The sequence below is a fragment of the Heterodontus francisci genome, chromosome 44 (genome assembly GCF_036365525.1).
Source record: "Heterodontus francisci isolate sHetFra1 chromosome 44, sHetFra1.hap1, whole genome shotgun sequence".
Taxonomy (NCBI): domain Eukaryota; kingdom Metazoa; phylum Chordata; class Chondrichthyes; order Heterodontiformes; family Heterodontidae; genus Heterodontus; species Heterodontus francisci.
Window position 1 is genome coordinate 22,292,800 of NC_090414.1, and position 22,248 is coordinate 22,315,047.

A 22,248-nucleotide genomic window follows, 5' to 3' on the forward strand; every position below is an offset into this window, starting at 1 on the left:
TATTGTTGTCCCATCAACCCCTCTCAAGTTGAAACAAGTATTTCTCTTCCCTTTTTGAGGGCATAATTTGTAGACACCCTGAGGCAGTGCTGCCTTGGCAGGAGTAGCCATCCTTGTTATAAGACATTAAAAGGAAGCCCTGCCTGCCAGGTGGGCAGTAATGACCCAGAGGCACTTTTTAAAGAAGAGCAGGGAGTTCTCACAATTAGGCATTCCTCAACCAATACCAGCATTGATTAAAAAAAACAGTTTAACCCATCATTTTATCTCCTTACTGTTTGCAGACTGTTGCTGCTTCTGTCTACACAAAAGTTGCTACTTTCAAAGAAAATTCATAATGTGAATTGATTTGAGACTTTTTGACAACATGGGTATAGAGTTATATATCTGTAAATCTATTTTTATTCGTAGAATTTTTCAGATCACTTTGAATAGAAATTATTTGCCCTAGATGTTCGTTCTCTAATAATTGTAATCAAAAAATTGTGATTCCCCTGTGTTCTGCAGATTTTCTACCTGTTGGTACCATTGTCGATGCAAGTTTAAATTTATCTTCCAGTGTTGTGATTTCAGACACAGAAGGAATCGCAAAGCTGCCAGTGACCTTGCCAGCCGGCTCAAGGATAACTTGGAGCTGCAGAAATTCCTTCAAGATTGCCAGGAGGTAACTTTTATTTCAGTTAGCTGGGATATGCAGGCATGAGTACTCGGCTCATACAGTAGTTGAACTCCAGATTCTGTGATGGGAGTGCTTTAGTATCCTTATCAATGAATGGGAATGGTCCAAATGGTCCATGTCACCTGAATCGTAAACATTGGATATTGTGCTATTTCGAAGTTAAAGCACATTCAGTAGTAATTTTCAAAAGTGAGTTGGATGTATACTTAACAAGGAAAACTTAGGGCTATGGAGGAAGAGCAGGGCAGTGGGAATAATTGGTAGTTCTTTCAGAGAGCTAGCATAGACACATTGGGCCAAATGGCCTCTTTCTGTCCTGTATGGTTCTACATGGAAATTAGCCAGGTCAGTGGAATGGAGGCATGATGGTACTGTGGAGCTTGTGGTACTGTGGAGTTACAAGACTTGAATAAAGGGACCTGGGTGTCCTTGTCAATAAGTCACTGAAAGGTAACATACAGGTACAGCAAGCAATTAAGAAGGCTCATGGTATGTTGGTCATTATCGCAAGAGGATTTGAGTACAGGTGTAATGAGGTCTTGCTTCAATTGTATAGAACCTTGATTAGACCACACCTGGAGTCCTGTGTGCAGTTTTGGTCCCCTTACCTTAGGAAGGATATTGCCATAGAGGAAGTGCAACGAAGGTTCACCAGACTTGTTCCCGGGTTGGCGGAACTATCCTATGAAGAGAGATTGGGGAGAGATTGGCCTGTATTCTCTAGAGTTTCGAGCAATGAGAGGTGATCTCATTGAAATCTACAAAATACTGAAAGGGATAGACAGGGTAGATGCAGCTAAGATGTTTCCCCTGGCTGAGGAGTCTAGAACCAGGGGACACAATTTCAAAATAAGGGGGAAGCTACTTCGGACAAAGATGAGGAGAAATTTATTTACTCAAGAGTTGTGAATCTTTGGAATTATCTACCCCAGAGGGCTGTGGAAGCTCAGTCATTGAGTATGTTTAAAGCAGAGATTGACAGATTTCTAAATATAAATGACATAAGGGGATATGAGGATAGTGTGGGAAAAAGGCATTGAAGTGGAAGAACAGCCATGATCATATTGAATGGCGGGGCAGGTTCAGAGGGCTGAATGGCCTACTCCTGCTCCTATGTTCCTGTGAATGGGATCCTGTTCTCAATTTGTAGTCGGGGCATCACTGAAAGCCAAGCATTCCTCACGGATATAGCCAGAAAATCATTGGATTAGAACTGATTCAGTGCAACATCCTGCAACAAGCCCCTAGGACTTTCTATCCTTGATACAATAGCTGCATTTGCTGCCTGAATATTGTCATTTCTTCTAAATATCACAGAAGCTGAGAAAATGCTAGTTTCAGTTGTTCAGACTAACTCAGGAGTCATCTCTGTATTCATGACAAGAGCTGCTCTTGTGCATCTCCTAGTGGCCATTTATAGAACAGCACTGACAGATTCCTGGGAACAGGTCTACAAAATAATAGCAAACAAAAAGCCTTAAGAAAGCATGTATAAATATTTAAATAGTACTTCTGGTTCTGGCCTGTATCAAAGTCATTTTCTAAAAATACTACCCTACAGATGAGCACATTAAAGAAGTGAATCAATATGTGATGGCCCAATTCAGTTCCCGCTGAGCATAAAAGGGCTCATAGTCTGGCATTAAATGGCAGGTGCATGACGATGGCTGCATGGTGAAGTGTAAATGCCATGCTATTAAGGTAAGAGTCCCAGACAGAAGGGTTTGGTGGCTAATAGGGTAGCCGGCACTAGCAGCGCAGGAGGCGAGGACCAGAATTTCAGTGAAGTATCCTTTGAACTGTGAAAATCACCCAGCAGTTGAATTATGTATTGTGTGCAAAGAAAGGGTTCTGAGCTGTATAAGGGGAGACAGTGGTGTAGTGGTAATTTCACTGGACTAGTAATCCAGAAGCTCAGGCTAGTGCTGTGGGGTCACGGGTTCAAATTCCACCACGGCAGCTGGTGGAATTTAAATTCAATGACTTAATAAATTCAGTTTACTAAGAAAAATCTGGAATTCAAAGCTAGCCTCAGTAATGGTGCCATGAAACAATCATCGATTGTCTTAAAAACCCATCTGGTTCACGGATGTCACTTAGGGAAGGAAATCTGCAGTCCTACCTGATTTGGCCTCCAGACCCACAGCAATGTGATTGACTCTTAACTGCCCTCCTAAATGACCTAGCAACTGGCCACTCAGTTGTCAAGAGCAATTAGGGATGGACGACAAATGCTGGACTTGTCAGTGACGCCCACATCCCATGAAAGAATGAAAAAAACACTGGAGTAAAGTACAGGTGGCTACAGGTTGGCCACTGGCAGAATAAGTTGAGGTGATGGATTGAAAGCATCACAAAAGTGCATTGCGCCTTATTCAAGTGGATTAACTTAAGTGTAACTTTTCTAAAATGGAGCAATATACTAAATGAGCCCATAATTTATGGCCACTGACCTCTACTGTTACCCCCCATTGTTAGAGTTAATTCGCAAGATAGGTTGAGCTCATTTGATCTCTCACTTCCAGAATGCCAACTATGCTGTCATTTGTTACTCAAATGAGTCCAGCATCCTGGTCCCAGCCACCCTTCCTGGTAAGGAAATACTTCTGTCTACAATATAGCTGACTGTGTGCCTGAAATGACAACAGTGGTGAGAGGGACATGAAAATGCATACTGCCACTTCCAAAAATGAACCTTTTGCTGCAGAGGCAAGCATATGCAGTTGTTTAATAGACGCAACTATGACTCCACGTGAACCACCTCCCATCTTCATCTAACTCCGTCAACATATCCTTCTCTCCCTTCGCCCTCATGTGCTTATCTAACTTTATTTTGAATGTATCTATGCTATTCGCCTCAACCATTCCTTGTGGTGGCAAGTTCCACATTGTCACCGCTGTCTGGGTAAAGAAGGTTTTCCAAATTCCCTATGGATTTATTAGTGATTATCTTATATTTGTGGCCCGTAGTTCTGGTCTCGCCTGCAAATAAGAACTTCTTTATGTCTTCCCTACCAAATCCTTTCATAATCTTGAAGACCTCAATTAGATCACCCTTCAGCTTTCTACTCAAGAAAGGAGCCCCAGCCTGTTTCAGTCATTTTTGATCAATATAACCTCTCAGTTCTGGTAATCTTCAAATTTGAGCTAAGCTATTCAGGAGCAAAATCAGTAAGCACCTTTCATACAAAGGGTAACAGAAATTTGGAACACTCTCTTCCCCTAAAAGGCTGTGGATACTTTGGGAAAATTGAGTTTCAAGACTGAGACTGATAGGTTTTTATTGGGTGATGGATATTGAGGGATACGGAGCAATGGTGGGTAAATTGCGTTGAGGTGCTGATCAGCTGTGATCTAAATGAATGGCAGAGAGGCACAAGGAGCTGATTGGCCTCCTCCTGTTCCTGTGTTTTACTTTTTATTTTGTTTTACCCAGCTTACACTCTGGATCAATGAAAAGATGTTGACAGCCCAAGATATGTCATATGATGAGGCTCGAAATCTTCACACTAAGTGGCAGAAGCACCAGGCCTTCATGGCGGAGCTCGCTTCCAATAAGGAATGGCTGGAGAAAATAGAAAAGGTAACTGTATCTGAGCAAGGCTGATGTTGTCTAAAGAGATCTCATTTGTTTTTTATAAATGTCACGCAGTGGTTAGCACCGCAGCCTCACAGCTCCAGCGACCCGGGTTCAGTTCTGGGAACTGCCTGTGCGGAGTTTGCAAGTTCTCCCTGTGACCACGTGGGTTTCTGTCGGGTGGTCCGGTTTCCTCCCACAGCCAAAGACTTTCAGGTTGATAGGTAAATTGGCCATTATAAATTGCCCCTAGTATAGGTAGGTGGTAGGGGAGTTGAGGGATGGTGGGGATGGGGTAGGAATATGGGATTAATGTAAGATTAGTATAAATGGGTGGTTGATGGTCGGCACAGACTTGGTGGGCCGAAAGGCCTGTTTCAGTGCTGTATCTCTAAATAAATAAATACATTTAAAAATAAAGGTACGGAAGATGGTTTGTCCAGGTCCACAAACCACCCTTGTCTACTGAGATGGAATGATGTCTCTTAGTTTATTAAGGTGACTTACGCTGTAGAGCAAAATGAAGCAATAAAAACAGCAGATATGACAAACAGTGAATTCGTTCTGTTCATACTGCTGTCTTGTGGGAGGCCTGGCAGCTTGCCATGCTGGTATTACTGACCTATTGTGGCAGGTGAAGACAAGTGTCAGCCCGAATATTCGCCAGACTGTGAGGAAGGAAACGTGCTCAGTGGATGTGAGCTGAATGATTAAACAGGCAAAGTGATGCTGGCTGTACTTGGTAGCAGCTGGACACAGGACATGGTTGGAAAATTCCTGGGAGTCATCTGGGTGTGAATAGAGAGGGAAGGGACTCTCAAAATTGTTGGGGAGGCAAACGCATTTAATGGAATTTCCAGCAGACTTGCGTCTTTATTACTATAAACTATATGTGTCCCTTTGTTTGAGCTAGCCTCTTTTTTCCTTTTCAAATCTCCTATTTGCCAATTTTCTCCCCTTCATTCTCTAGGGTCATGCCTCTTGCTAAGGTACAATTCCGTTTCCTTGGACAGACATTGTCTTCGAGTAATTGTGCTTCATGTGTGACTCCTGACAGTGAGTGTGGGTGGCATTGCAACTGAGGCTGATCTCATCCTGATCATTAATGTGCTTCCAGCAGGAGTTGTTATTGATTGGACAGGAGTGGAAAGTCTTGATGTTTTTATTTTGTTTTCCCCTCCTTCGCTACGGAGGTGGTGAGGCCAGTTGCAGCTCCTGAGTTGTGATCATCAACTCAACACAGACCAAGGGTAGAACTCAGTTACTGAGTTGTACAACACAGTCACATGCTGCCTTTTCTGGAGAGCTGGCCACCCACTGTTGTGTTAATTTGATAGCTGGTTGGTTAAATCGTCATTAAACCACTGACAGACATATTTTATGAATTGATCTACTTTGTTGTGCAGGATGGAAAGCAGCTGATATCTGAGAAGCCAGAGACTGAACCTATTGTGGAAGAGAAACTCAGTAATCTGCACAGGCTCTGGGATGATCTGGAATCCACCACCAAGACCAAAGCTCAGTGTCTTTTTGATGCCAACCGCACTGAATTGTTCACACAGAGCTGTGCAGACCTGGACACCTGGCTCGATAACCTGGATGCACAACTGCAGTCTGACGATCATGGCAAGGATCTGACTAGTGTCAGCATCCTTTTGAAAAAGCAGCAGGTATGGTACTATAGATTTTGGATTACAACACTGAACAGTTGATTCAGCTAGAGCAGTACATGCTAGCATTTACCCTTCAAGTGAGCTAATAGCCCTAATCACATTTAACCCCCATGTTGCCATAATGCTTCACGCCTCTTTCCCTTCCTTCATCTGCCCATCCAGTCTGATATTGAATGTTGACACAGTTTCTGCTTCAGCCACCAACACTGGACGTGAATTCCACAGCCACACAACTCTCTGTGTAACGTTACACTGTTGTAAATCTCTCATGCATAATCTTCTATTTTTCAGGTGGGAGGGAATTTGAGGGAGTTGAATCTGACTGCTTGGTTGAGCTGGATTATAAAATGCCAGAAATTGTCAGCTGTTCCTTGATGGTAGACAATCCAAAATGTTCAATAATAAAAAATAATTTCGTGTCCTGAGTCAGGCTATATTTTCAATGTTGGTGTAACAAAGAGAACAAAGAAAATTACAGCACAGGAACAGACCCTTCGGCCCTCCAAGCCTGCGCCGATCCAGATCCTCTATCTAAACATGTCGCCTATTTTCTAAGGGTCTGTATCTTTTTGCTTCCTGCCCATTCATGTATCTGTCTAGATACATCTTAAAAGACGCTATCGTGCCCGCGTCTACCACCTCCGCTGGCAACACATTCCAGGCACCCACCACCCTCTGCGTAAAGAACTTTCCACGCATATCCCCCCTAAACTTTTCCCCTCTCACTTTGAACTCGTGACCCCTAGTAATTGAATCCCCCACTCTGGGGGAAAAAGCTTCTTGCTATCCACCCTGTCTATACCTCTCATGATTTTGTACACCTCAATCAGGTCCCCCCTCAACCTCCGTCTTTCTAATGAAAATAATCCTAATCTACTCAACCTCTCTTCATAGCTAGCGCCCTCCATACCAGGCAACATCCTGGTGAACCTCCTCTGCACCCTCTCCAAAGCATCTACATCCTTTTGGTAATGTGGCGACCAGAACTGCACGCAGTATTCCAAATATGGCCGAACCAAAGTCTTATACAACTGTAACATGACCTGCCAACCCTTGTACTCAATACCCCGTCCGATGAAGGAAAGCATGCCGTATGCCTTCTTGACCACTCTATTGACCTGCGTTGACACCTTCAGGGAACAATGGACCTGAACACCCAAATCTCTCTGGACATCAATTTTCCCCAGGACTTTTCCATTTACTGTATAGTTCACTCTTGAATTGGATCTTCCAAAATGCATCACCTCGCATTTGCCCTGATTGAACTCCATCTGCCATTTCTCTGCCCAACTCTCCAATCTATCTATAATCTGCTGTATTCTCTGACAGTCCCCTTCACTATCTGCTACTCCACCAATCTTAGTGTCGTCTGCAATCTTGCTAATCAGACCACCTATACTTTCCTCTAAATCATTTATGTATATCACAAACAACAGTGGTCCCAGCCCGGATCCCTGTGGAACACCACTGGTCACACGTCTCCATTTTGAGAAACTCCCTTCCACTGCTACTCTCTGTCTCCTGTTGCCCAGCCAGTTCTTTATCCATCCAGCTAGTACACCCTGGACCCCATGCGACTTCACTTTCTCCATCAGCCTACCATGGGGAACCTTAGCAAACGCCTTACTGAAGTCCATGTATATGACATCTACAGCCTTTCCCTCATCAATCAACTTTGTCACTTCCTCAAAGAATTCTATTAAGTTGGTAAGACATGACCTTCCCTGCACAAAACCATGTTGCCTATCACTGATAAGCACATTTTCTTCCAAATGGGAATAGATCCTATCCCTCAGTATCTTCTCCAGCAGCTTCCCTACCACTGACGTCCGGCTCACCGGTCTATAATTACCTGGATTTTCCCTGCTACCCTTCTTAAACAAGGGGACAACATTAGCAATTCTCCAGTCCTCCGGGACCTCATCCATGTTTAAGGATGCTGCAAAGATATCTGTTAAGGCCCCAGCTATTTCCTCTCTCGCTTCCCACAGTAACCTGGGATAGATCCCATCCGGACCTGGGGACTTGTCCACCTTAATGCCTTTTAGAATACCCAACACTTCCTCCCTCCTTATGCCGACTTGACCTAGAGTAATCAAACATCTGTCCCTAACCTCAACATCCGTCATGTCCTTCTCCTCGGTGAATACCGATGCAAAGTACTCGTTTAGAATCTCACCCATTTTCTCTGACTCCACGCATAACTTTCCTCCTTTGTCCTTGAGTGGGCTAATCCTTTCTCTAGTTACCCTCTTGCTCCTTATATATGAATAAAAGGCTTTGGGATTTTCCTTAACCCTGTTTGCTAAAGATATTTCATGACCCCTTTTAGCCCTCTTAATTCCTCGTTTCAGATTGGTCCTACATTCCCGATATTCTTTCAAAGCTTCGTCTTTCTTCAGCCTCCTAGACCTTATGTATGCTTCCTTTTTCCTCTTAGCTAGTCTCACAATTTCACCTGTCATCCATGGTTCCCTAATCTTGCCATTTCTATCCCTCATTTTCACAGGAACATGTCTCTCCTGCACGCTAATCAATCTCTCTTTAAAAGCCTCCCACATATCAAATGTGGATTTACCTTCAAACAGCTGCTCCCAATCTAATTTCCCCAGCTCCTGCCGAATTTTGGTATAGTTGGCTTTCCCCCAATTTAGCACTCTTCCTTTAGGACCACTCTCGTCTTTGTCCATGAGTATTCTAAAACTTACGGAATTGTGATCACTATTCCCAAAGTCGTCCCCTACTGAAACTTCAACCACCTGGCCGGGCTCATTCCCCAACACCAGGTCCAGTATAACCCTTTGAATGTTTAGCAGCTTGCTTGCAATCAGTTGGGATTCAAAGTATAGCCTCTTGCATGAAATTTGATTCTGTCCATGATCTGCACAGATTATTGGCCTCAAATAATCACATCCCTTTTTCCTAGCTTAACTCTACTTTTTCCACCATGTCCTTTAAACCTTGCTGTGAAGAAACATATCCCATTGTCCCTTGAACTTATCTATACTGCTTCAAAATACTCCCTGGTAACTTATTCTGTAACTGGGAGAAAAGGCTTGTCCTGCTTCCCTTTTTTGTCCAAAATTTCTAATTCCGTCTCCTCCCCCTTGTCTCTTGAAGATGCTGGAGAATCAGATGAAAGTCCGTCAGAAGGAGGTGGAAGAGTTGAAGTTTCAGGCCCAGGCTCTAGGGCAGGAGGATACTAACATCGTGGAGGTGGATTCCAAACAGAAGAGGGTGGAGAAACGATTCCAGGAGCTGCTGAGACCTATCGATGAAAGACGCAGGAATCTCATGGCATCCAAAGAGGGCCATCAATTCAATAGGGATCTGGAGGATGAAATTGTAAGTTCCCTTCTTAATATTCATTTAGCAGGCAAATTACTTGTACTCCCTTCTCACCACCGCTGCATAGAGGGAAATGGGATAGCCATGACTGTATCTGGTTTTCCATCATTAATTTACAATGACGGGCTCCTTTCTGGACATTTGTTTCTCCATGTCCGATATTTCCCCTGTGCACTGCGCCCAGGCAATCCAAAATATGCAGGAGCAGGTAATTCTGCCCCAGTGCCTTATTCTGCCCCGGTGACTCTTGCTGGGTTGCAGTCTCACCTGTGGCAACAGCACTACAGTACCTCATCCAGCTGGCTGTTCTTCATGAGTACAAGTAACTATTTGGCTCTGCAGTGCATCACAGAGGAGCGTAACCTTGTCAGCCAAGAGCCGTGCGCCTGTGCCCTCTAACACACTAGCAGGAGTCGCTGGATATTTGATCAGGAGAGAATCGCAGATGATTTATTCATCCTTGCCCAGGGCTACTGAGGCTAGTTACTGCCATACAAGCTGAGAAAAACTAACAGAACATTTTGCATTTGTGTAGCACCTCAGCATGTCACTGTTGTCATGTAGGGAAATATGGTAGCCACTTTGCTGAGTAAGATCCTTTTTTAAAAAAAAAAGTAGTAAATGGGATGAATGCCCTATTGATTTTTTTAAAATTGTTGGTTGAATGGAGAATATTGGCCAGGAAACCAGGAGAACTTATTTAAGGAGCATTTTCTTTTTGATGTCCACAAGGAAGGATAGATATTTCATTAGGAGGACAGCACTGCCTCAGTACTGCATCAGGAGTGTCAACTTAGATTACGTACTCAAGTGCCAGAGTAGGGGCTTGAACCCACAATGTTCTGACCCAGAGGCCTAAGACAAACTGATACTGAGATCATCAGACCAGAGAATTGAACCTAGGACCTTTTTTGATCACCAGTGATGTATTTTCCTGTTGGACACCAAGGGGGTGGATGTTTTTAATTTCACTACTGACCTCGCTGCAACAGCATTTCGGTGGGGTGGGGTGGGGGGGGTGGGGGGGTAGATTTGAGCCCTGCTTTCCAAGAATGGGAAATTGCACCACTTTTTAATTTTTTGTTAAATGTTTAGAGTCTTGTAAACCCGGTGAATAGTTAACAGTATATTAATTGTTCTGATCTCATTTTTCTCTCTCTCTCCCTAGCTGTGGGTAAATGAGCGGATGCCACTGGCAACCTCAACTGACCATGGCAACAATCTACCGACTGTGCAGCTGCTTATTAAAAAGAACCAGGTGAGACGAGAACTAGACATGTGCCATTTACTTGTACGCACACTCCACCTTTAGCAGGCTGCTTAAGGACTTGCTAAACAGCTGCTCCTATCTACGTGTTTCAGACTATTACGTGCCGCAATGTGTCTTGTCTTCGGGCTGTTTCACCAACCATTATCTGTACAAACCCCACTGTACAACTTTTGCTCTGTGAAGCGTTAGATTATTCTCATCTCGTCAACTGTTGGAATTAAATACCTAAATTGTTCTACCTTTTTGTTGTTTCTCACTGTTGTTTCATATCAAAGACCAAGCTGTTAGGACATTGTTCACAAGGATAGAGTGAATGTGATTTCATTAAATAATAATACAAGACTGGTGTCAGAATAGGACAAGATGCAGATTCGGTCAACCACTGTGTTTCTTTGGGAAGCTACTATGTGTCTTCTCACAGTCTAGGAGCTAAATACCTACCTTCTCTATTGACTGCAGCAAGTGCATGAGTAAATGTGAGGGTCAGAGACAGGTGAAAAGGGCGGAACATTTCCCTGGCCTATTTCCCTACTCGGGTAGTCCACCTTCAACATCCACTCCCTTCATCACTGTTGTACCGTGGCTGCAGTGTTTACTGTCTACAGGATGCACTGCAGAAAATCACCATGGCTTCTTTGGCTCCCAGACTTGTGAACTCCAACACTATGAAGGATAAGGACAGCAGGTACATAGCATCAAATCAAGGTTCCCCTCTAAGTCACATCCCAACTTGGGACATAGATCGCTGTTTCTACATCCTTGCTGGGTCATAATCTTGGAACTCCCTACCCTGCAGCATCATATCTTCTTCACACGCACTGCAGCTGTTCAAGAAAAAGGTGGTCTGCTACAACCATCGCAGGGGCAACTTGACAAATGCCATCTTGCCAGCGAGGCCCATATCCTGAGAATGAAAACAGAAGAAAATAAAATGAGGTCTTGGTGCATATTGTCAGATTCGGTCTTTCGCCTGGTTATTTGTAATGAGGAAATTTAAGAGAAATCATAACATGAATGTTATGAATGGTCTACTCCTGCTCCTGATTCGTATGTTCGTACGTATGTTCGTATCTGACCCTAACCCTCCCTGGGTAGTAAGAGGAGGAATATCTAGCTCGTGTTGCCTAAGCTCTCATGAACAGTGAAATGGGGGCCTGTTGCATTGGAACTGTAGCCTAGCAAGAGTCAGTAACATACGGGTCGAAAACAAGGTTAGTGGACTGAATAGTCATGAGCACTCTTTTAACACAGTGGTGCAGTGTATATATGTGTAGGTTGAAAATAATTATGAAATGAGGAAGCAATTAGCATCATTTCTTAACGTTTGACCTTTGTTCCTCAGACCCTGCAGAAGGAGATCCAGGGTCACCAGCCTCGAATTGACGATATCGCGGACCGTGGGGAGACCATGGCCAAAGCAGGCCGCATAGATTCTGAGGTGCTGCGAGCCCGCTTGGGAGACCTACAGGAGATGTGGAAGGAGCTAATTGAGGAGACAGACAAATGCAATGGCCGCCTGCAGGAGTCTCAAAAGGCTCAGCAGTTCTATTTTGATGCTGCCGAAGCTGAGGCCTGGATGGGGGAACAGGAACTTCATATGATGTCAGAAGAGAGGGCTAAGGTACTAAACAATTAATTATATTAACTAAAAATGAAGGAAAGTTTAGGGAGAGCAATTTGCAATATGAGCACTCTTCTATGTTGTAGCAAGGAAAAATATATTTAAAAAAAAAAATCACATTTGAGTTTTCTTTTTATAATATGAAATAAATTTTCTGACTTCCATAAAAGCCAGCCAGGTCAGGTTCCCTTCTCTGTCCTGGGCCACTCTATGATGTTACCAACAGATAGCATCCTGGAGTGGGCCTGTTTAAAGTGACTGCGGGCTTAACTTTGGACCAGCCTGAAATCACACCACTGAAAGGGAGATTGAATTGCAAAAATACTGGCATTAGACTTTCTAGTAAAGAACTGAATTGAAAATAAACTCATCTTGCACCTAGGAAATAGAAACCTTCAGACTTTTCCTTGTGTGTTCTGGGGTGGCCAGGGAGCGTGGGGGTGTCCCCCTGAAAACATTGACATACTTACAGGGATCCCATGCAACATTCTTGGGTGTGGGGACGGTGGGGGTGGGTACCTGGTAAATGCTAATAAGTCAAAAAAGTGCATAAATCCACTTACAGGCAGAAATCCGGGACCCTCAGGTCCAATATCCCCTGTTTAGACATAAAATATGACCTCTCGCTGTCAGTGTAGAATTGCTGAATTATGCGTGCTGGATCAATTAAGTGATATTCTAAATGCTCATAGTACAGTACCCTCCTTCCCCACAACCCCTCACCCCACCGACTATTTCAACAGCTCTATAACAAGACATCAGGTGCTTGCAGTTTTCTGTTTTATTGTGATGTTGTATTTGTGAACTATTATGCTTTGTTTGACGGTGTTGTCACGTGTGAAAAGGATGAACAAAGTGCAATGGCGATGGTAAAGAAACACCAGGTGGTGGAGCAGTCACTGGAGGATTATGCGCAGACAGTTCACCAACTCTCCAACTTGAGCAGGAATCTAGTAACAACCAATCATCCTGAGAGGTCAGTGCCAACACTATGCAGTAGCACTCTGAGAGTGTTTCGATTTAAGTGCACACTGTGCACCAGGAATGAGTCCTGTCACTACCGTCAATAGTTCATATAATTTTGTCGAATGTTACCCTGGATCACTTTCCCCCTCTGGTTTCCTGAAGTGTTTCAAGTGTGCTGAACTTGTAGGAGAGGATATTGTGATTTTCCTCCCCCAGGCCATTCTCATGTTTTGAGTGCAGGCTTGCCCCAGACTAGGGCTACTGCCAGAAAGGAGGGCAGGCAGCAGGAGCTGCATCCGGAGTCGTTGGGTTCTTTTGGTTGCTGCTGTCTTCCAAGTCAAGTTGAGGTCCAAAAATCATTCTGGGAGGGAGGTTGGAAACACCCAGAATCATGCTTGCCTGTTTCTGGTGGTTACCTTCAGGCTGGGGCCCAGGATGCCCACATACCTTCTGATTTACAGAGCCCAGACACAAGCTCTTGCTCCATGTTTCATCAGTGCCTCTTTGCTGGGACGGTTAATACTCCCCAAAAAAAGTGAGGTTGTGCTCCCTCACCTGCCTATTGAAATGTTAATGCCATGCCTTTGTACAGTCCAGGCATAGTCCTGGTAAAGTCCCTGGGAATTCCTAGACTTGTGGGGCTCAGCCCTCTTCCTCCTCTGTCCCAGGAATTCCTGAGGTGCAACTAAGAAACAAACCCATTTTATTATCTCTTGGTGATACCTCTGTTTAATTCCATTTATTGCTTGACCTTAAGGCGCTATAGTACTTATTATCTGATTAAAGGTCCTACCCAAAATATCAGCCTATCTTTTTCTCAGATTTTTTTCTGGGTTTGCTGTAGTTTTTCACCTAAAATAATTTCCTTTGGATTGTGTAGTGACCGGATTACTTTGAGACAGTCACAGGTAGATAAACTGTACGCTGGACTCAAGGACCTGGCAGAGGAGAGACGGGAAAAGCTCCAGGAGCGGCTGCGGCTCTGTCAGCTCAAGCGGGAGGTGGATGACCTAGAGCAGTGGATTGCGGAACGGGAAATAGTAGCTGGCTCCCACGAGCTGGGACAGGATTATGAGCACGTCACTGTAAGTAAAAGGGTACCTGTACTTTCCCCTCTTGCTAATTCTCTTTGAAAGACTCGTTCTCTGTGCCCCCTCTTCTTGCAGTTGTTTTAGTTTTAGAGATACAGCACTGAAACAGGCCCTTCGGCCCACCGAGTCTGTGCCGACCATCAACCACCCATTTTTACTAATCCTACACTAATTCCATATTCCTACCACATCCCCACCTGTCCCTATATTTCCCTACCACATACCTACACTAGGGGCAATTTACAATGGCCAATTAACCTATCAACCTGCAAGTCTTTGGCATGTCGGAGGAAACCGGAGCACCCGGAGGAAACCCACACAGACACAGGGAGAACTTGCAAACTCCACACAGGCAGTACCCAGAATTGAACCCGGGTTGCTGGAGCTGTGAGGCTGCAGTGCTAACCACTGCGCCACTGTGTGGTTTAGCCTAAAATAGTGCTCAGGATTAACCTTTTCTACCATACTTACTAACTTACCTCTATAAAGTTCCCCTCATTCACTTCCTTACAAGGCTGTAGTCATAGGAATGTATTCCTCAGCTTTTCTAACTTCTCCTCGTTAGCTTGCTCTTAATTTTCAGGGCTGGTGCACTCTGGTACCTTGCCCAGATGTTCACCTAAGCCGAAACAATGGGTGCTGGGTGGAATATGCAACCATGGAGGGCATCACCGTCAAACCCTCATCTCACATCCACGTTTTCCAGCAAATTCTCACTGGTTTGCGATTGAGTCAGAAACCTAGCTGATCTCTCTCGCTCTTCCTATGAACTACTGCCCTCGCTTAGGAAAAGCTGGGAACTTCTGGTCTGTTCATGCTTAGCCAGCAAGCTAGGAATCTTGGCACAAGTTTCTGCAGCGTACAACTAAATACATGAATGGGTGAACGTCTCAACTAAAATAGCAGAGGAATCTTGTACAAATGTGTTAAACTATTTCTCTGCTGATATTGCCAGCTGTTTGAGTCAGACTTATGATTGTTCAAATGAGTCCAGCTGTTAGCATCTTGACCAAGAGTAAATCCCGCCGTTCTTTGTACAGATGTTGCGAGATAAATTCCGTGAGTTTGCTCGGGACACCAGCAACATCGGCCAGGAACGCGTGGACTCTGTGAACCGCATGGCCGACGAGCAGATTGACCTGGGTCACTCAGAAAATGCCACCATTGCTGAGTGGAAAGATGGACTGAATGAGGCCTGGGCTGACCTGCTGGAGCTCATCGACACCCGGACGCAGATGCTGGCCGCTTCGTATGAGCTGCACAGCTTCTACCATGATGCCAGGGAGACACTCGATCGCATTCAGGAGAAGGAAAAGCAGTTACCAGAGGAAGTGGGTCGTGATCTAAAGACTGTAGAGAGAATGCACCGGATGCACACTACATATGAACATGACATACAGGCACTGAGCACACAGGTAAGTGCAGAAAATGTAGATTGCACTTTTTTTTCCTTTCTTGTCTTACTCACCTTTCTCCCTCCTTCCTCTTTCTGCTTGCTTTCCCTGTTTTATTTTCTCTCCTCTTTATACTTCCCCCTTTCTCCATCTCTCTGTTACCAGTATAAGAATCATTTTTCCTTTCTAGTGCATTTTTCAATGCTGTCTTTCCATCTGTCAGTTTCAAGCTTTATTTCCCCGGATTTTAAAAGGGTGCAGAAGGAAGAAAAAAAGTATTAATTTCCAGGGGTTTTGATGGTGGGATGTCCTATGTAAAAGATGTCGAAGGAGATTGCCACTTTAAACAACTACTGCAATGGTCTTTATTCCTTAAATTGCAGATTGTTGCCCATCAGGTCTGTGTCGGTGTTTAAGCTTCACATGAGCATGTTGTCACTGTCTTTCCTTTTGACGCTTTTTTGTTGTTGTAATGCAGGTGAAGCAGGTCCAGGATGATGCTGCTCGCCTGCGGTCAGCCTATGCTGGCGAAAAGGCTGAGGACATCCAGCGACACGAGGATACTGTTGTGGAGGCCTGGAATGCCCTCCTCGGTGCCAGCAAAGGACGCAAACAACTCCTCTCTGACACTGTCGAAAAGTTCCGCTTCTTCAACCTTGTACGGGCCTTGATGCTGTGGATGGACGACGTCAACAGACAAATGGATACCCAGGAGAAGCCGAGGTAGTTTAACAAACTGCAGCGTTCAGGGGGAGGGTGGGTAGCTGCTCCCTTAAGTTCCTTTTGGACAGTGGTGCTCGGAACCCCCCACATGAGAGAAGGGGTTTGTTTCATGTTTTCCTACGAATATTAGGTTCATTATTTAGAATTACGTAGAATTTACAGCATGGGAGGAGGCCGTTTGGCCCATCAAGTCTGTGCCGGTGTTTATGCTTCACACGAGCCTCCTCCCACCCTAATTCATCTCACCCTATCAGCATATCCCTCTTCCTTTCTTCTTGTATTTATCTAGCTTCCCCTTAAATGCATCTTTGCTATTCACCTCAACCACTCCATGTGGTAGCGAGTTCCACATTCAGTGTAATTCTGCACTTGAATTTGGTCAGCTTGGCTGCCTCAGTTGTTTGCAGTCTTGTCTCCAGTCAGAAAGTTGCAACTTTGAGCCCCAGACCAGAACTAAAACTTATAATATCAGCGGACACTCCATGTGCTACTAAGCAAGTGCTGCCTTTCCTCGATGATCCTTAAATTAAGTTCTGTCCTGCTACTTAGGGGAAATTAAGGATCCCATGGCAGTATTTGAAAAAAAGCAGGGAGGGATATCAGGAAGCATTTTTTTTTTCCAGAGTGTTGCGTTAGGTGATCTGAGCCAGGAAAATGCTGCAATTGGTCTCGTCTCATTGGGCTAGAAAGTGCTAGAGTCAGCCAGAGTTTCTGATTGCTATCTTGTGAGGAAATTATTTACTAGAAAGGAAGAAAACTCACTTTCGGTGCAGATGAAGGTGTCGTACAGAGAGAAGGAAAGGCCGCAAAGGTAAGGTGCAGCCAGAAAGTAACAACTGAGAATTTGAGATGGGATGGATATGGGGGTGTTGATGCAAGCTGCCATGGTTTGCAGATGGACCAAAGCCAGGAAGTACCTCTCCTCCCACAGCTGCTGGCTGGCCGGCCAATGGTTTATAGAGAGCAAAACAGCGGCTCAGTGCAGGTTCTGAATCTTTGCGCTGTCACCTTTGTAGGGATGTCTCTTCAGCGGATCTGACCATAAAGAACCATCAGGGGATCAAGTCCGAAATCGATGCCCGGGATGACAGCTTTACTGCAAGCATTGAGATGGGCAATGCCCTCCTGGCCAAGAACCACTATGCTTCAGATGAGGTACTGTAATACATTGTACAAAGGAAATTTCTGAAGGTTACGGAGTGATTATTTCTGTGCTTTTTGTGTTCTTCATTATTCCGTTTGCCCAGTTGCCATGGTGACAAGTGCCAGTTATATAGTGTATCAAAGTCTCAAGTCCTGGAGGCAGTACTGGTATTTGAGTGATAATAGACTGCGTACTTTTAGTAATGCCCTTATTAATACACACATTATGGACACATATTAAAATAGTCCCCCTTAGCTCCCTGCAGCAAAAGATGACCTGTTTTCTCTTACCGTATGAGACAAAAAAGTCAAAATACAAGAACAAACAAATCAAGTTAATGCAAATACCCATTATATGTTCCAAACTGTGGTGTTCTGTATTTTTTTTCCTGTTCTATTAGATTGCAGAGAAGTTGGCTCAGCTCCAGGAAAGGAGGAGAGAAATCAATGATAAGTGGAAGGAAAAGGAAGACTGGTTGCAGCTGGGTGAGAATACTGAACCATGTATTGAGGTAGTCAGTGGGAAGCCTCTGTCAGGGATTGACAAACCCACATATCTAGTTTGGTGCTTTGTGCACTGTTGCATTTATTGAAGAACAATATACAGTACAAAACTTCTCTTAACTTGACACTAAATCTAGAAGCAGTGTACGAAATTACAAGGCCTGTCACCTCTGGGAACCAACGTGTGAACATGTCTGGTCCAGAATGATGGGATGAAAGTTTGCCCTGTCTACTAGCTATAAGGGTCTTAAGAGAAATGAATTGGAGCAGCCTCAACCTAGTTCCAATTCAGGATGGACCCACAGCATAAAACCATTACTAATTTGTCCGTTTCATAGTGCTGTACATTCTATGAAAATCTGAGATAGGCCATTTGGCCCAGCTGGTCTGTGACAGTGTTCATGCTCCGCACGAGCATTCTCCCACCTTACTTCATCTCATCCTTTCACTCAGAGAGCCTATGTGGTGGCTTTGATGCAGAAGCTGGCTTGTGCTTTTTGTTTTAAAATCATGTACAACACAGAAAGAGGCCATTCAGCCCAATGTGCCTCTAACGGCTCTCTGGTAGAGTTTTTCAATTAGTCCCATTCCTGTGCTCTTTCCCCATAGCCCTGTAGTTCAAACATTTATCCAGTTCCCTTATGAAAATTACTATTGAATCTGTTTCCACCAATTCAGGCAGCTTATTACCTATCATAACAACTCACTGTATAAAAAAAAAGTTTCTTCATGCTGCCTCTGGTTCTTTTGCCAATCACCGGCAAAAGTGATGTCGGTTTTTGTTTGGGGTAAGCACAGCACAGTGCAGGGCATATCAGAAACCTGTGTCAAGAGTATCTCCAAAAGTATACTGGATTAATTGAGTAGTCGACTGCCACTGGTAGAAGATTTTACAAAATTTTTTTCAGTGTGTTGGAGATGTTATCAAATGAGTTGGAACTGATAATATTTTGTTTCCTCTTTCTCCTCCCACCTCAGTAATGGAAGTTCTCCAGTTTGGCAGGGATGCAGCAGTTGCAGAGGCCTGGCTGGCAACTCAGGAGCCATATGTCAGAGCAGCTGACATAGGAAGTAACGTAGATGATGCCGAGAATCTGATCAAGCGACATGAAGAGTTTGAGAAGTCGGCTGCTGCGTGGGAAGAGCGCTTCCTGGCCTTGGAGAAACTGACGACAGTGAGTGTAGTACTGTTCTGCTGTTTTCCTTCCAGGTTTCTCCCCAACTCTCTTGAAAGTGCTGACTGCCCTCTGGTACTTCGCCTAAATGGCCATTGCATAAAAATTTGGAGCACAGAAACAGGCCACTTGGCCCAACTGGTGTCTGCTGTATTTATACTCCCCACAAACCTCTTTCCACCCTACTACTTCTCAATCGATCAGCCATATCCTTCAATTACTTTCTCTCTCATGTGAACCTAGCTTCCCCTCAAATGTCTCAAGTACTCCTTGTGGTAGTGAATTCCACATTCTCACCAATCCCTGGGTAAAGAATTTTCTCATGAACTCATTGGTATTATTAGTGACTATCTTACACTTATGGCCCCTAGTTTTGGTCTCTCCCCAGAATCAAAAACATTTTCTCTACACCTACCCTATCAAACCCCTTCATAAATGAGTGCCAGCAGACTGTTTAATCGTGGCGTGAATCACAGACAAGTATGATCCTATCCATGACAAAAATCCACTTGGGTTTACTTCAAAGCAGGCAGTTACTGGACGTCAGTCAGAATCGAGACCCTAGGCTAGAGGCTTTTTGGCCATTTGTATACCCTTCTCTGCCCTGGCAGAAGTCAGCTAACTTAGCACAAATGGAGATCAAATCTGAAGCTCTGTAATACTCAGTAATCATAAAGGAAACTTTACTTTTGCTGTCTCTGATTTTGCCACCCGATGCAATGAATGTAGGTGATTTATTTCATTATTTTATGTTTGTTAATAAATGAAAACTAGTTAGCCAAGCACTTTTTCATGAAAAAGTGGTGCCTTTTTAACATCAGTTTGTTTCTTATCCCTCATAATTTTCTTCGTTCAGATTTGTTTGGTAAATTTTGAACTTTCATTTGCCAAAAAGGTTCAGTAAAATTTTAACACCTAGATTTCCTAGCAAGTCAATGGGGTAGGATTAAAACTGCATTTACCTTGCCAGCTTTCATGCTTCAGTTAAATGATGTTGCACCCTACTACAGTACAGAAGCTGGTGTGTAAACAAAAAGTGATCCTGTCTGGATTTTGGTAAATTGGCCATTACTAATTGCCCCTAGTATAGGTAGGTGGTGTGGGGATGTGGCAGGAATATGGGATTAGTATAAATGGGTGGTTGATGGTTGGCACAGACTTGGTGGGCCAAAGGGCCTGTTTCAGTGCTGTATCTCTAAATAAATCAATCACCAGACTAGAGCTGCTAAAGTGTGAAACTTGGGGATTGGATTTGAGGGCCGTATCACCTGCTGCTGCTACTTTTTCTTGTATTCTTCTGTTCTTCCCGGGTGCTTGGAGTTTTGCACCTTAACTGCAGATCCCAACCCACTGTGCAAATGCCTGGGTTCAAAACTACTTGCTGAAACCAGGGCAGGCCTGCAACTTGACCAGCAAAACCGGCATGGAAAATCGTAACATGATCGGATGTCCCTCCTTGGGAAATATATGTGAAATATTCCTATTTGCTGGGAAATTTTGCAAGCTGTCAGTTGTGCATGCGTGCCAAGTAACAGGGATAGCGTTCATCTCTGCTACTGGATGTCTTTGTTTGAGTGAGAACTATGCCTTAGCATTCCATCCTTTGTTACAGCTGGAGCAACAAGAGATTCGCCGCTTACAGGAGGAGGAGAGGAAGAGAAAGCCACCTTCGCCTCCCACACCACACATCTCTGTGACAGCAGAAGACAACACAGAGAACAGGAATCAGGCACAACAGAATGAATTAGCACGGTAATCGCACCCATCAGTTGGGCCTTTATTACCAGGGATAAGTTTCCATAACATGTGGGCCAAGGGAATGTCCCTTTTTTACATGCTGTAACTGTGTCATTTGCCACAGTTCTCAAATCACTTACTGTACTGTAGGGCAAATTCATCAAATAGAACTATACACAGTAAAGGTTTGCTCTTGCACAGTTGTTTTGAAATTCTGAATGCAACGTTAAACTGACAGGAAATGAACAAATGATGCACATGTATGTGCAACTAGTAAAAAGCATTTGTGACTTGGTCATTCTGGCCTGGACTACTTCAGATGTCAGGCAGATCTGTTCAGGCAACAGTGGTAAAGTGCAGTAATGCCCTCTACTGGTGGACTGAAAGCTAAGCCACCCACAACCAAGATCAATGTTGTCTTGCTGCAAGCACCCACCAGACTTTGCTGATAAAGGTACCTGCAGAAAATGACCTCTCCGGGTGGGTTCATGTGCCTCGCACAGTGTACCAGTACCAGGTCTTTTACAGGACTGACTCTGATGCCTTTTCTGAGGCAGCCGTGGAAGTTCAGGTAGGTGTTATGCATGTTGGGTGTGATGTATTAATTATCATACTCTGTTTAGGGACCTTTTAACTATATTTGTGCATCTTCTTATGTCCTAACTATGCTCCCCATACACAATACATGAGCTCGCCCAGGAGCAAAAACGAAATGCTGGAAATACTCAGGTCAGGCAGCATCCGTGGAGAGAGAAGCAGAGTTAACGTTTCAGGTGTGTGACCTTTCATCAAGTTCTCATGAAAGGTCACTGACCTGAAACGTTAACTCTGCTTCTCTCTCCACGGATGCTGCCTGACCTGCTGAGTATTTCCACCACTTTCTGTTTTTATTTCAGATTTCCAGCATCTGCAGTATTTTGCTTTTATTTTAGTGCGCCTAAGGCCAGGCAGGTAGCTTGCTCCCAGGCCTGTGCCAATCGCAGTGTATTACCAGCTTCCACTGGGTTCTTGAGCATTGCCTACAATGGTCCCTCCCTTAACTTCTTAATAGTTCCTTGATGTTCTTGCCATCCTTTCAAGCCCCGAGACTTGGGTTTGAATCCAAACCGATAAGATGGAAATCACTTCTTTCCTGTCAGCCAAGAGGCTTCCATATGAAATTACCTGGGGGGGTGGTGAGTGAGAATGTCAGGTGTGTGCTTTAACCTAGTGGACAAATCACTTATCTCCTTAAATTATGAGAGTAGGCTGTCTGCCCACACAGCGTCCCAACAGCTATCCTCCTCATAAAGAGATGAAAACACAGGAGGATTTTATGCCGCGCCAGCTGAAAACCATGCAGAGCAG

The 22,248-nt window shown here is 44.2% G+C and overlaps 1 protein-coding gene across 6 annotated transcripts in view; it reads left to right on the plus strand.

Moving 5' to 3' along the window:
• The window catches only part of LOC137356073 (spectrin beta chain, non-erythrocytic 1-like), a 260,496-nt gene that overhangs the window by 217,172 nt on the left and 21,076 nt on the right, over positions 1 to 22,248 (plus strand). For all 6 annotated transcript variants that reach the window (XM_068021855.1, XM_068021850.1, XM_068021852.1 and 3 more), the window contains 14 exons: positions 574 to 664; positions 4,116 to 4,262; positions 5,663 to 5,926; positions 9,050 to 9,274; positions 10,446 to 10,535; positions 11,890 to 12,168; positions 13,014 to 13,144; positions 14,015 to 14,219; positions 15,266 to 15,640; positions 16,098 to 16,342; positions 17,359 to 17,497; positions 17,887 to 17,971; positions 18,968 to 19,164; positions 20,777 to 20,916. In XM_068021855.1, the coding sequence (XP_067877956.1) occupies positions 574 to 664; positions 4,116 to 4,262; positions 5,663 to 5,926; positions 9,050 to 9,274; positions 10,446 to 10,535; positions 11,890 to 12,168; positions 13,014 to 13,144; positions 14,015 to 14,219; positions 15,266 to 15,640; positions 16,098 to 16,342; positions 17,359 to 17,497; positions 17,887 to 17,971; positions 18,968 to 19,164; positions 20,777 to 20,916 (2,613 nt within the window). The remainder of the gene's footprint in view (positions 1 to 573; positions 665 to 4,115; positions 4,263 to 5,662; positions 5,927 to 9,049; positions 9,275 to 10,445; positions 10,536 to 11,889; positions 12,169 to 13,013; positions 13,145 to 14,014; positions 14,220 to 15,265; positions 15,641 to 16,097; positions 16,343 to 17,358; positions 17,498 to 17,886; positions 17,972 to 18,967; positions 19,165 to 20,776; positions 20,917 to 22,248) is intronic.